Source organism: Aspergillus brunneoviolaceus (genome assembly GCF_003184695.1).
Source record: "Aspergillus brunneoviolaceus CBS 621.78 unplaced genomic scaffold BO95scaffold_14, whole genome shotgun sequence".
NCBI classification, from domain to species: domain Eukaryota; kingdom Fungi; phylum Ascomycota; class Eurotiomycetes; order Eurotiales; family Aspergillaceae; genus Aspergillus; species Aspergillus brunneoviolaceus.
In genome coordinates, this window is record NW_020290744.1 from 362592 (window position 1) to 375629 (window position 13038).

General features: G+C 49.8%; 4 protein-coding genes across 4 annotated transcripts; 2 read left to right on the plus strand and 2 right to left on the minus strand.

Moving 5' to 3' along the window:
- Positions 1-365: 365 nt before the first annotated feature.
- Positions 366-2629, minus strand: cit1 (citrate (Si)-synthase CIT1; the record flags this gene model as incomplete). Its single annotated transcript, XM_025591510.1, has 8 exons — positions 366-948; positions 1016-1316; positions 1392-1947; positions 2004-2064; positions 2120-2167; positions 2229-2313; positions 2379-2443; positions 2510-2629. 8 exons carry the CDS (start codon positions 2627-2629, stop codon positions 760-762), a joined length of 1425 nt encoding a protein of 474 aa, XP_025445062.1. The 3' UTR covers positions 366-759.
- Positions 2630-4776: 2147 nt separating this feature from the next.
- Positions 4777-7713, plus strand: BO95DRAFT_356701 (Nrd1 complex RNA-binding subunit; the record flags this gene model as incomplete). The annotated part of the gene is made up of 8 exons (XM_025582318.1): positions 4777-4896; positions 4969-5214; positions 5490-5592; positions 5724-6758; positions 6820-6853; positions 6910-7078; positions 7148-7352; positions 7415-7713. 8 exons carry the CDS (start codon positions 4777-4779, stop codon positions 7711-7713), a joined length of 2211 nt encoding a protein of 736 aa, XP_025445063.1.
- An 879-nt stretch (positions 7714-8592) lies between these two features.
- On the minus strand, positions 8593-10231 carry BO95DRAFT_356739 (O-acetylhomoserine aminocarboxypropyltransferase/cysteine synthase family protein; the record flags this gene model as incomplete). Its single annotated transcript, XM_025582319.1, has 6 exons — positions 8593-8776; positions 8836-9404; positions 9462-9821; positions 9898-9981; positions 10050-10104; positions 10182-10231. 6 exons carry the CDS (start codon positions 10229-10231, stop codon positions 8593-8595), a joined length of 1302 nt encoding a protein of 433 aa, XP_025445064.1.
- Positions 10232-11748: 1517 nt separating this feature from the next.
- Positions 11749-12650, plus strand: BO95DRAFT_512341 (MARVEL domain-containing protein; the record flags this gene model as incomplete). The annotated part of the gene is made up of 3 exons (XM_025591511.1): positions 11749-11833; positions 11884-12157; positions 12246-12650. The coding sequence occupies 3 exons, from the start codon at positions 11749-11751 to the stop codon at positions 12355-12357; spliced, it is 471 nt and encodes a 156-aa protein (XP_025445065.1). The 3' UTR covers positions 12358-12650.
- Positions 12651-13038: the final 388 nt, after the last annotated feature.

A 13038-nucleotide genomic window follows, 5' to 3' on the forward strand; every position in this document is an offset into this window, starting at 1 on the left:
CGCTGAGTACCTCAACCGTTGGGGGGGGGGGGGGGGAAAGCCTGCGGCGGGTTCAACTCGCTTCTTCCCGTTTCGGTCCACGGAGTAATGCACTACCACCACCGCTACCACCACCACCACCTTGCCTAACGACGGAGTCCACTGGAGTAAACCTGTAACTTAGTACGTACAGTACAACCCCGGGCCTGGCCCAGGGCTGGTGATTTCCATTGTCAATTTCTTGACTGACAACACTCTGCACTCCCGAGGTCTGTCTTCCTTTCCCGGAGTACTCCGTCCAGAGTAAATCCAATTTAAAGAGGCGCATCCTTCACTGCGAATCATGATGGAGTAGAGTATGTCTGTCTACTTCACACCAGCCGCGCTCACCCTTCAGTCTACCTACTTGGGTGGATAGAGCCCATTCCATCTCAAAGCCCATGTACAACATGGCACGCAGATTAGGTGAAGAGAGTGAGGAAAACAAATAGATTAGAGAGGGAAATAAGAAAAAGGAAGAAAGATAGGAAGAAAGGCAGGAATGCAACCGGAATGTCTTTGGAAATTGACTGATCATGTTAAAAGTGTTGTTACTAGGCTCACTCGAACCATGTCCTATCATACATTAATCGAGCCAACCCCAACACTTGGCAAATCCCAGGCAAAAAGAAAAAAAGAGGGATAATCCAAGAATAAGATAGGCATAATACAAAGTATAAAGTGTTTCTTCGTAACAAAAACTCCACATCCTCCCGGGGGGGTTTCATATCATTGACAAATCTACAGCTTAGCACCGACAAGCTTGGCGTAGGCCTCGGTGCTGAAACTCTTGGGGCGCTCGATGGGGGCACCAAGAGCACGGTCAATGATCAGCTGGGGCAAGACACCCAGAGCACGGGAGACACCGAAGAGAACGGTGTAGTAGTTGGCCTCAGTCAGGCCGTAGTACTGGAGAAGGACACCGGAGTGCTAGAGACGAGTTAGTATACTGATTTCGCGAAATAGATCCCAGGAGTCTCCGCAGCGGTAAACTTACAGCATCGACGTTGGGGTAAGGGTTCTTGGTCTTGCCGTGTTCAGTCAGAACACCAGGAGCGATCTTATAGACCTGGCTGACCAGCTTGAACATAGGGTCATCGGGGAGCTTGCGAAGGGCAAACTCGCGCTGAGACACGTAGCGAGGATCGGTCTTACGGAGAACAGCGTGACCGTAGCCAGGAACAACCTGGCCGGCGTTCAAGGTAGACCAGAGGTAATCCTTGATAGCCTGGTCGCTAAGGTCGTTGCCAATGGCAGCCTTCATCTTGGTGAGCCAGTTGAGCACTTCCTGGTTGGCCCTATGTACGGTATCGCCATGTTAGAGGCATTTGAGGAATGGGAGTTGAAAGGGAAGGGTGGGAGCGAGATCTTACAATCCGTGGAGGGGACCAGCCAGACCGTTCAGACCGGCAGCCAAGGAAAGCATGGGAGAGCTGAGAGCACTGCCAACAAGGTGGGTGGTGTGGGCGCTAACATTACCACCCTCGTGGTCAGAGTGAATGGTCAGGTAGAGGCGCATCAACTCAACAAAGTCCTTGTTGTCGCCGTAACCGAGCTGGTTGGCCAAGTTGAAGGAGTAATCCTTGTCCTTCTGGATAGCAGCAACCTTGCCATCCTTGAAGACATTGCGGTAGATCTTGGCAGCAATGGTGGGGAGCTTCGCAATGAGGTCCATGGAGTCCTCGAAAGTGTAGTTCCAGTAGTCCTTCTTGTTGAGACCCTTGGCATAGGCCTTGGCGAAAGCAGACTCGTGCTCAAGAGCGGTGACGGCCAGGGAGAACTGAGCCATGGGGTGCAGAGTGCTGGGGCAGCGGTCGATCAACTCCTCGATGAACTTAGGAAGGTCGGAACGAGCAGCCCACTCAGCAGACAGGTCGCGGACCTGCTGCTCAGTGGGGATCTCGCCGGTGAGGAGGAGCCAGAAAAGACCTTGATAAACCGTTAGGGCAAATGACCATGGTCGGTTTCGCCAACAGAACACTTACCTTCAGGAAGAGGCTCCTGGCCGCCGGGGGCCTTGGGAAGAAGTTCCTGGCACTCGGGAATCTAGCAGATTGTAAGCATTTGCCCGAGGCCGCGATGACAGCCATATTATACTCACGGTGCGACCACGGAAACGGATACCCTCCTCCGAGTCGAGAACAGATCCCTAAACCAGTGTATTAGCCAGGTCCCGCCAGGAGGGTGTCGTTTACGTGTAGACTACTGACCTCCCAAACAAGGGACTTGACACCACGGGCGCCACCGTAGACCTGGTCAAGGGTGACCTCGCCGATGACCTTGTTGCCGTGCTCCCTGTAGCAATAGACCAAAGGTGATTAGCAATCCGACCGAGCCAAGGGCAATCGAGTCAGTCGTACTTGCGAAGCTTCTTGACTTTCTCGAGCTCAGCGGGGAGCTTCTCGGCGAAGGTCTCCTTAAGGGACTGGAAGGCGTATTTGAATCAGTACAGCTGAGCATGGCAGCAACGGATGTCAGAAGCGCGACGGACCTTGGCTTTGCCGGTAGAGTAGCAGCGCAAGCCGTTGAAGGCAGCGGACTGAACAACGGGCTTAGCAGCCATGCCGCTGGAGCGAAGAGCAGAGGTTCCAAGTCTCAAGGTGGAAGCCATTGTGAGAAAGACAAGTTGATCACGAGTCGAAGGGTGATGTAGGAGAGGAGAGGGAAAGGGAGGGGGTATAATTCACACAGCGGTAGAGAAAAGAAAAAGAAGGAAGAGAAGGAGATAGAGAGACAGAGTCGGGAGAAGAAGCTCTTTTGCGGGCCTTTTTTTCCATCTGGCCGTAACACTCCTACAGCCGGTACGCGGATTGTACGGTAACACCCGGCAACAGAGCAAGGCAGAGGGAGAAGTGGACCGTACCATACGGTCACGCTAGTTTCGAGGCGGCCGGTGTCCCGAGTTTGGGGCTTGAGGGGATGGGCGCGGTTGACTGCGGCAAGCTTACCAGAATGGATGTTATGCTCATACTCCGTTGTCCGGGACGGACTAAGGACGGAGGATACTAATAGGTAAGGTAGGTAGGTTGAATTCTTATCCAGCCTGTTTTGTTCATACATCATGGCTGCAGGCCAACATTGTTAGTAACTACGTACAGTACCTACTTACTAACTTAGCCCTGGGGTAACTCATGGCAAACTGTTAGCGAAGGCTTCCGTCAGATAGTGCAGTTGGTTAAACAATTTTCAGACAAAATTCAATACATTCAACTCATCTTTTGTACATGAAGTCGCTTGGACTAAAGTCCTGTGGGATTCGGAGTGTATTCAATAATCTTTTTTTTCTTTTCCGACGATCTTCGGCACCCGGTCCATCCGTAAACGGAGTGCCTACAAATGGAGCTGGTGTGGCCCATTGCACCCCCTCGCTGTGACGTCGGCAGTCGCCATCCTCCTCCTATAGCACAGACTAATAGACTAATAGGCTGCCCAAGCTTCACAGTAAACGGGGTTTCCCCATTCTTTTCTTTCGCCCTTAAGTACGGAGTACTGTACTGTACTATCAAAAGTGTGGAAGAGACACTACCTAATGCACGCACCCCCCTCGCCCCGTGCATTCATGATGGTATTTAGACGTAAGACCGAGGCATGAGATAGACGCATACAATACCAATCGATCTTATGCATATACTAACTACAGCACTGTAAGTTACAACTCTTTACCTCCAAGGCTTACCACCATAGTAGATACTTATACTCTGTAGCTTTCAACAATCATCAACAAGAATACAAAGATTATTTATAATAGTTATATAGGCGTGGCATGGAGAAGTCCAATCGAAAATTTGATTTTACCTTAACTTTACTGCTACATTGTTCTTCCCATGATCACCTAGAAGGTCAATTCAGTCTCAACCTAAACTCATTTGGAGCTGGCAGCAACCTGCCTCAAGGCATGTTACCAGATTCGACTCACCGAGGCTCCAAGCAGAATTGAGACGCAGTTTCAGCTGCTATGCCAAGCCAGGAAAGGGGGCAATACACGTGACTATGTATTGCTTCAATGAAGCCTGGAGAATAAGGCATTCTATCTATGCACAGCCATTCACGGTTATCTCATCTCCCGCTGCCAGGTGTGAATTGAAATGAAGAGAGAGGTGCTCCATATGTGTTACCCAATAGAGACTAGCCTAAGCGGTCTGATTTTTCTCCTCACCTGACTGAGCACTGCAAATTGAATCTCCTTCCGTCCCTATTCTTATTCCAAGTTTCTGAACGGCCATTTCCTTCATATCCAACCTTTCTCACTCCCTTCTTCCATCACCATATTCATCACTCATCGCAGTATTCAGACACTGTAATCCTCGTCACAGTCTCAACAACGGTTTTCAGTTGACCTAGCACACTAGGGTATACTGTACACACTCGTTCGCGAGTCGCAAGGCCCTGGACAGCATCGCTTGACCGTGTTCCAGCTGTAGGCGAAAGGCCTCCCTTGGTCGCCAGAGTACGCTTTTGAAGTCTGTAGTGACACGACCTGAAGCCCGCTTAGGAAACCACTTATTGCTCTACTACCAGGAGCCCACCATTCTACCAGGTCACTGGTATTCCCCATTAAAACATCACAAGATTTTTAACTGCAGCTGGAATTCCCAGTAGATCGATTGGCTGGAAGCACAGTGCGATTATCGCCTCTCTGTACGAAGTCCACCGCTACACTCTGAAGAAAGCGATAGTTTTTCCAAAAAGAAGTCCTTTGGCTGTATCCTGTTCTCTGCGTACTGGGCTCGGAATTTCAGCACTCCATACCCACCAGCCATGTCGTCTGCTGTAGCAGAACTGGATAACTATCTCCAGTCGATGCTGGCACTCAAGCCACCGGGCGTTTCTGGATCCAAAATCAACAGTATCACATCGCTCTGCACAGCCAACGTCCAGGTATTTCACCCTCCATACGTTGTATTCTACTCGGATCGGAGGCTAATATCTCTCATTTTTACTCTCCCACAGAATGAATCCGTCCTCATCCAAAAGATCTACACTCATTTCAAGAAAGCACCAGGAACACACAAGTTGGGCGTACTCTATGTCGTAGACTCTGTAACTCGACAGTGGGTAGAACAAGCGCGCAAGGCAGGGCAACCATCTGGTAGTGCTGCCCCTGATGGGACCTTCGCCGCTGGTGTTAACAGAGTGACCGAGCTGCTTCCTATCCTGATGACTGATATCATAAGCAACGCTCCCGACGATCAGAAGGTACGCTCTAGATGCTATATGCAAACCATAATCGGAATCATCACAGGGCCGCAGGCAAGCATAGGGCCGATAGGATGCTGTCTTCTGCTTAGGAGACCGCATTCAGATCTGCTTGAGAATCGATCAACGTATCTCCTGTATATTCCTCGACTATCATGGCATAAAGTCCTAGGCCACTATGCTTGCCCGGTCTCGTTGTCTCAGCCTTCCTTTCCTCTTTGCATCGTTTCCCGGTGACGAACAATTAACTCACGTATTTTCTCCGTTCAATATAGGAAAAGATAAAGAAGCTGGTTGACATCTGGGAACGCGGATATACCTTTCCTGCCCCTATGCTTGCTTCATTCAAGGAAAAGCTCAACGCTCCTCCATCGCAAAGTAAGACTACCCAAAGCCTTTCTATCTTTTGAGCCCAGGCTACTCTGCCTCGGGAGTGCTATGTCCTCTCGGCCAAGGTTCCTGATGAGACTCATCGGCTAACTTCCGCTCAATTTTGTGTCACTCTTTAGATGTCGAATCTACTACTCCCGAAGGCTCCCCAGCACCCAACTACCTCTCTTTGGGAGGTGCTCATCAGCCTACCAATGGCACGATTTCATCCACTCCTGCTCAGCAGACGCCCGACACTTCCAGTATCCTGAAGGCTCTGGCGGATATGGCTAAACAGAACACTGCTGCACCTGCTGCACCTGCAGTCGCGGCGCCCGCCAATCCTCTCAATGCCTTAAGCCAGCCAGGTACGGTTTTGCAGACCATGCCGTCCTCTGTAGACCAGGCATCACAACCCTCAAGCGGGCAGGCTGGTGTAAACCCTTACGCTCCTGGTACCATGGTCACCCCCTTCACAGCTCTGGGTAATATTGTCCAGAACCCAGCCCTAGTGCCCCCTCAGAATCCAAGTCAGAGCCACACCCCCAATCCCTTGGCGGCGGCGCAAAACCCGCTAGCCGCGCTATTGCCGCAGTCGACTGCAGCGCCAACTCAACCGAATTCGGTAGGACCAGATGCACTGCAGCAGCAGCTTCAGCTCTTGCAGCTCCTGTATGCTCAGGGTATTCCGCAGGAACAGTGGGGCACCGCGCTGCAGATTCTTAGCCTTTCGAATGCCACCAATATGGGCACGATGAACCCGGGCCAGGCTCCTCCGTCGTTTAATCTTACAGCAGGCCAAAACATCGGCGCTTGGGGCGCCCGCCCGGACTCCCAATCACGTGACTACGATCGGGATCGGGACCGCGAATACATGCGCTCGCCGCCAAGCCAGTATGGTCGTCGTCGGTCGCACTCTCCAGGCTATGACCGTCGCCGGGAGGCTTCTCCTCCTCGTCGTCGTGACAGTCCTGTTTACGGGGAATATCACGGAGATTCTCCTGGCCGTCGGGGCGGTGATCCTCGTGGTCGACGCGGCAATGAATATCGTCAGCGCAGTCCTCCCGGCCGCAGACGCCGTTCTCCCTCCCCTTCTCGCAAGGATCCTGCTCTACCCCCTCCTGGGCCCAAATTTATGGAGTGGGATTACTCCATTGGTCAAGGAAACATCAAAGGTTTGTTTCACCATGCTCCCTCTTGCGTTCAACTGGGTGATCCTAATCTTTGCCTGTGTAGTCTTGAGTCGAACCCTCTTCGTGGGCGGTGTCACGTAAGTCAATATTTATTGTTGCAGATTCTTGGCATCGGGAACTTACCAGTCAATAGCTCATCCGAAGCTCACCTTCGTTCTTTGTTCAGCAAGTTTGGTGTGGTTCAGACTTGCATTGTCAACATTGATAAGCGCCATGCTTTCATAAAAATGATCAGTCGTCAAGATGCTGTGAATGCCCGGGATGGAATGGAATCATATAAGTCTGGTGACATGCAGCTCAGAGTAAGTGCTCTCAATGTTATACAAGTGACCTGGCGTTTTCTGGCATGTCCACTAATCATCATCTCTCAGACTCGCTGGGGCGTCGGATTCGGACCCCGTGACTGCAGCGACTATCAAACCGGCATTAGTGTGATTCCCGTCGATCGACTAACCGAGGCGGATCGCAAATGGATGCTCACCGCAGAATACGGTGGCACGGGTGGGAGGCCAATTGAGTCTGGCATGGTCGTAGAGGAGCCGGACATTGAGATCGGTGCTGGTGTTTCCTCCAAAGGTATGTCCCTACTCACTTCCAGATTACTCCCCGTCCCAGTCTTGACTAACCTCCCCCGATAGCGATCAGCAGAAGAATTGCCACCGATACTGGCGGCAAACGCGGCCCTGTCTCCTCCCGCGGGCAGCAGGATCGATTCCGGCGTCCAGACCGTGAAGGGCCTCCAGCTGGAATGGGTGCGGGCCCTGTTCCAGACCGAGATGTCAACAATGCAAACAATGTCGGCGTTCCCCCTGCGGTGCCTGGCTTCGGTTTCTCTTTCCCCACGATGGGCATGTTCCCCCCTGGTTTCATGATGGGAGGACCACAAGCTGGACCGTCCGGTGGTGGTTCAGCACAACCTCCCCCTCCAGGTCAATGAGCCAATTAATTCTCTTGTGCAATGTCGAGAATAATGGCAGTGACTGCAGTGACGATGACTTACCTCCTGCTAGCCGTTTCATTTCACTCTTGTTTTGATACCAGTGCTTTTTTCACCTGTTTCCCATATTCCATTTTCAGTTGGCTTTGTCTTGTACAATCAATTCGGCGTAGGAGCTTTTTCCATTTCGGTCATCAAAATCGGGGGGTTGAAACCACTTTCACTTGTCTCTGAGACCAGCCATTCACAATCTGAGATATTCCTGTATCTCAATGCAGAGCCTCGCCAATCCACAGAGCTTCTGATGGGGATTAAACCCTCGCTGTTACTATAGCATTCCGGACTTTACCATCAGCTTTCGTCATGGTGATTCTATGCTACCGGCTGTTCTCGCATTCCCATGTTTTTGTTGTCACAATCTGGATCAGACGATTGGGTTTGGTGGTTATTATGTGCCTCGCACTATCCCGTTGTGTCCTTGACTTACATTTTTCTCCATTATCGTCATCTTCTTCTTTCTCTTCGTCCTGCGAATGCTTATTCTTCTGGACTAGGCCTGTTCATACCGGGTCAATGAATTATTCATCAGGGATCGTGCAAAAGTAAGCTCATAGGTACATTCTCTCCTCACGTAGCAAATAGCAATAGATGGACTACAAGATTCCACTTTTAGCAGCTTACCACTTCTCCATACATGAATGTTTAATTGGGCAAGTAAGTTGGGTTCTTATATCAGTCACTCGTCGCGCTTTGGGGCTATCAGTCGCGAAGACATCAGTGCGGTGCTATTTGAGCTGACCCAGATCCAGTATCCTTCCCGATAGATAGTCTTCTCCCCTTGGCAATTCATCGAACTCACGTCGAGCAAGATGTCCTCGCTCACAGCGCATTCGCGGCCTTGAAAGATTGCTCAAAATCCGCGATGATGTCGTCAATGTGCTCCGTACCAACAGAAATCCGGATGGCGTCTTTTGTGACCCCAGAGTCAATCCGCTCCTGCTCAGTAAGCTGTTCGTGAGTTGTCGACCAAGGATGAATAGCGAGGGTCTTTGAGTCCCCAACACTATCAGTAGTTGGTTAGCCTAGGCTCTCTTTACTGGCTCAAGGACACGAGGGACTTACTTTGCAAGGTTAGATATCATTTTGAAGCCGTCGACCACCTGACTACCAGCCGCAGCACCCCCCTTCACACCGAATGAAAGAACACCGCCAAATCCTCGGGGAAGGTAACGCTTGGCAGTTTCATGGCTAGGGTGGTCTTCGAGACCTGGATAAGAGACCCAGCTTACATTTTCGTTCTTTTTGAGCCATTTAGCCAGAGTTATGGCATTGGTTGCATGCCTTTCGCTACGCAAGCTGAGGGTCTCAATCCCAAGGAGAAGCTGCTGTGCAGCGAAAGGATTCAGGGCTGGGCCAAGATCACGGAGGATCTCCACCCGCACACGAATGGCAAAAGCAATATTGCCAAAAGTCTCCCAAAAATTCAGGCCATGGTAGCCTTCGGAAGGCTCCACGAACTGAGGGAATCGCGCTGCATGCTTGCCCCAATCGAACTTACCACTGTCAACAACAACACCTGCAATAGTAGTTCCGTGGCCACCAATCCATTTAGTGGCACTGTGTACAACAATATCTGCGCCGTGCTCAATAGGACGACAGTAATAACCGCCGGCCCCGAAAGTGTTGTCGACCTACATCTTCTCTGTTATCATAGTTAATTCGATATCTTGGCTTGAGATGACACTTACCACCAGCGGAACGCCCTTGTCATGGGCTACCTTCGCAATAGCTTCGAAGTCTGGTACATTGTAGCGTGGATTGCAGATGGTCTCAACATAGACAGCCTTGGTCCGATCGTCGATGGCTGCAGCAATTGCCGCTGGGGTGTCCCCTTGAATGAATTTGGTATGGATGCCTAGGCGTGGAAAGAGGACTTTGAACTGGTTGTACGTGCCACCATACAAATTGCTGGTTGCTACAATGTTATCACCTGCATGGGCAAGGGCTGCAATAGTCATGAATTGTGCTGCCTGACCAGATGCGGCTGCCACGGCTGCAGCGCCCCCTTCTAGAGCTGCAATTCGCTTCTCGAAGACATCAACCGTGGGCTGAGAAGGGCGGCGGCGTAGCCATCAGTGACTCCTCATCCGTTTCCAGCGGCGTAAGGGAAGATCAACTACTTACATTCATTATCCGGCTATAGATGTTGCCGAACTCCTTGAGACCAAATAGCCGAGCTCCATGAGCAGAATCATCGAACAAATATGACTATCGATGCTCTGTCAGGACTGATATGAACGAGCAATGTTACGCAGGCATTAAGCAGCTCGACTCACCGTAGTCGCGTAAATGGGCACCGCACGAGCGTTGGTGGTAGGGTCTGGCTCTTGACTAGCACATACACCATCAGTCTCTTTTCAAGCCCAATAGCTTGTTGGTCTAGTGTAGAGGTAGAGTTCATATGGTACCCTGCATGGAGCTGGAGAGTCTCGAAGCGCGGCCGCTTGGACTCTGACATGGTGACCGGGATATGATCTATTGTGCAATTCCGAACGTTTGTGAGGGAAAAGGCAGTGTAGCCAACCTTGCGAGGATTGGGGACAAGCAAACAGCAATAGAGAACGTCCTCGTTGGTAAGATGATTATCATTAGACTAGGTTCAACATTACCGACCGCCCTAATGGTATAGTTGATTGACAATGGCGATGGCGTGATCGGAATGGAGTACAGCAAGGCGGGGAAGGCGAGATCGATCTATGTACTGCACAACGTTTCTTGGGTACTCCGTACAAAGAACGAATAAAACCCCCTCTCGCATTGACAAAGAGTCTGAGGACCTTAAAGAAGGCATGAGCTTGAAACCTTCTTGAAGGATGGATGATGTGTGGAGGATAGTCATTTTTCAAAATTTCAAGATGAATCAATGTTGGTGATGCATACTGTACAGCAGGACATGGGGAATAGCTGATGTATGTACCATATAATCTAATTGACCTTTACTTGGATCAGATCCCAACATTTAGGTTTATTTAAGTATGAATAACAGGAAGGGAGTGAGTAAACCTGGGGTGTAATGGTGTCATGGTGTAATAGTGTACGGAGTACTGTGCTGTGCTGAGTTCTATGCAGGACGGAAATTAGATATGCTGTAGTTACTATGTACAGTTAGTTTACTCTTTCTCAGAATATCAATACATTAAACAGCTACTTGTAGCTTAAATGACTTTAGGCAACCACATGCTATGGTGGCTGTTTTGAGGCTTGGACAGTCAACTGGTGTGGTCATGTGCCCGCCAAATGTAGAAGGAAATGAGGTCATTGTCTGTTCAATCATGGATGGATGGATGGATTGATGCTTGGCCCGCCTCCCTGTTCATTGCCGTCATCGAAAACAACAGCCACCAATCCTTGTAGGCTCCGGTCTTTTCTTTTTCTTGCCCATTTTCACTTCTTATATCATTGTTAACTTCATCCTTTCCCCCTTTATTTAGCATATCCCTTACTAGTCAGTGTCGATTGATCCCACACAATGATGACGATGATGATGTCGGATGCGGTAAGGAGATCCGCTACTTACAATCCCCACCAAGCCCTTAAAAAAAATAAGAAAAGTAAAAACAAGAAGAAACACGTTGGACTGCATGCTTCAGGGCTGTCGGGTGTATACAGGTAGACAGGTAGACAGGTAGCTATGAAAGGATTGAGTGAATCACAGCACCAACACCCAATCCCAGTGCTTCTTGGCGGACCTGGCCGGTGATTTGCTCTGTCAATTATATTTAGTTGTCAAGCCACTTGTGCAACCGCACTGATTTGAAACCACTATATCTGCATACAAATACACCTCTCTTCCTCTGCTACTTTTCTTGTTCCCCAGCATAACTGCATCCGAAGCCTATCCGTCTCTACTAGTACTTGCTATTCTAGACCAGTGGCTATAATTCACAAGAGCACACGGTATATCTTCACCAGACGCTGGCCCTAGACAACTTTACCCACCGAGCAACTTGACAGATAAACCATCCAACATCGACCATGGCGACAAATTTTCCTTGGGTTCTTCCTGTTCGAGTCGCTCAAGTCATTTTTGCTATTATCGTTCTTGGGTTAACAGCATACTGTTGGTTCACCTCCACCTGACAGCATTCGATCGTCTCTGACGGGTAACAGACATCAGTTGGTATAGCTACAGTGACACTGTGAATTTCATGCTTTTCAACGGCATATGGACAGCTTTCGTTGCCGTGCCTTATCTTGCCGTCGCACCAATGTACTTCCCACGGGTCGCCCATATACTAATCATGGTGGCCGTCGAAGCAGTCACCATGATCTTCTGGTTCGCAGGGTTCATCGCCTTGGGGGTCTACCTACCACCATCAGAATTCTGTCACTGGAGTAGATGTCGGGCACTGCAGGCTGCAACCGTGTTTGGGGCATTTGAATGGTAGGTGGACACCCTTCTTGACGACTGCAATAACACCGACAAGGGTCGGAGGAGTAATTATTGAAACCCGCTCACAATCGCTTGGTAGGGCACTCTTCGTCGCCACCACTGTCGTAGCTACGCTCGAGGCGATGCGATCAAGATCCAACAGTGCGAGTACGAAGCCCGGCCCGTATGCTTCTGGCCATGTCAATGTGTAAACAACGGAAGTGGGGATCGATCAATTCACATCTTAGCGAGGGCCTCATTTGCAGTCGCCAAGACTATCGATGCCACCCAAATCCTTTGGACGGGAGGATTGACGACGATATGAAATATACCGCTCATAGCTGAGAAGTGGAAGGACTAATGAGTCAAGGGCGGCTACGCGGCGTTCATGTGCTGGGATTTGTATATCAGACTATGTAGCAAGATACCCATGTCTTAAATCAACCGAAGCCTTATAATTTCAGCCTTGACTCGTGTTTAAAATTATGGTTGTGGCAAATCCCACAAGCTTGTTTTCAATGACATCAATTGATCAATGAACATAACTTACATGTAAGTTAGTTACACATGCTTAATTTAGTCATAGCCTGAACACCTATTTGAGCTTCGCCGTATCAATCGCTCTCGTAGCAAAGGTAAACTTAGAATTCCTTGTCCGCTAGCCTAGTCCTATGTACGTTTAACTACATTACAGTGGATGATCAACTTAAGCTTGGTGTTGACCCACTGAGGGGGGAAGTTTAAAACTGCCTCTATCATCTACATGCACTACTGTGTATGTAGTTGATGCATGTCAGATGTAGGAAGCCTCTTTCGGAAGTGACAGTTTGATCATACCCTCCAAGTACGAGGGCGAAATGTGAGGGATAAGTCTTCGAATTGGCACGCAAGTG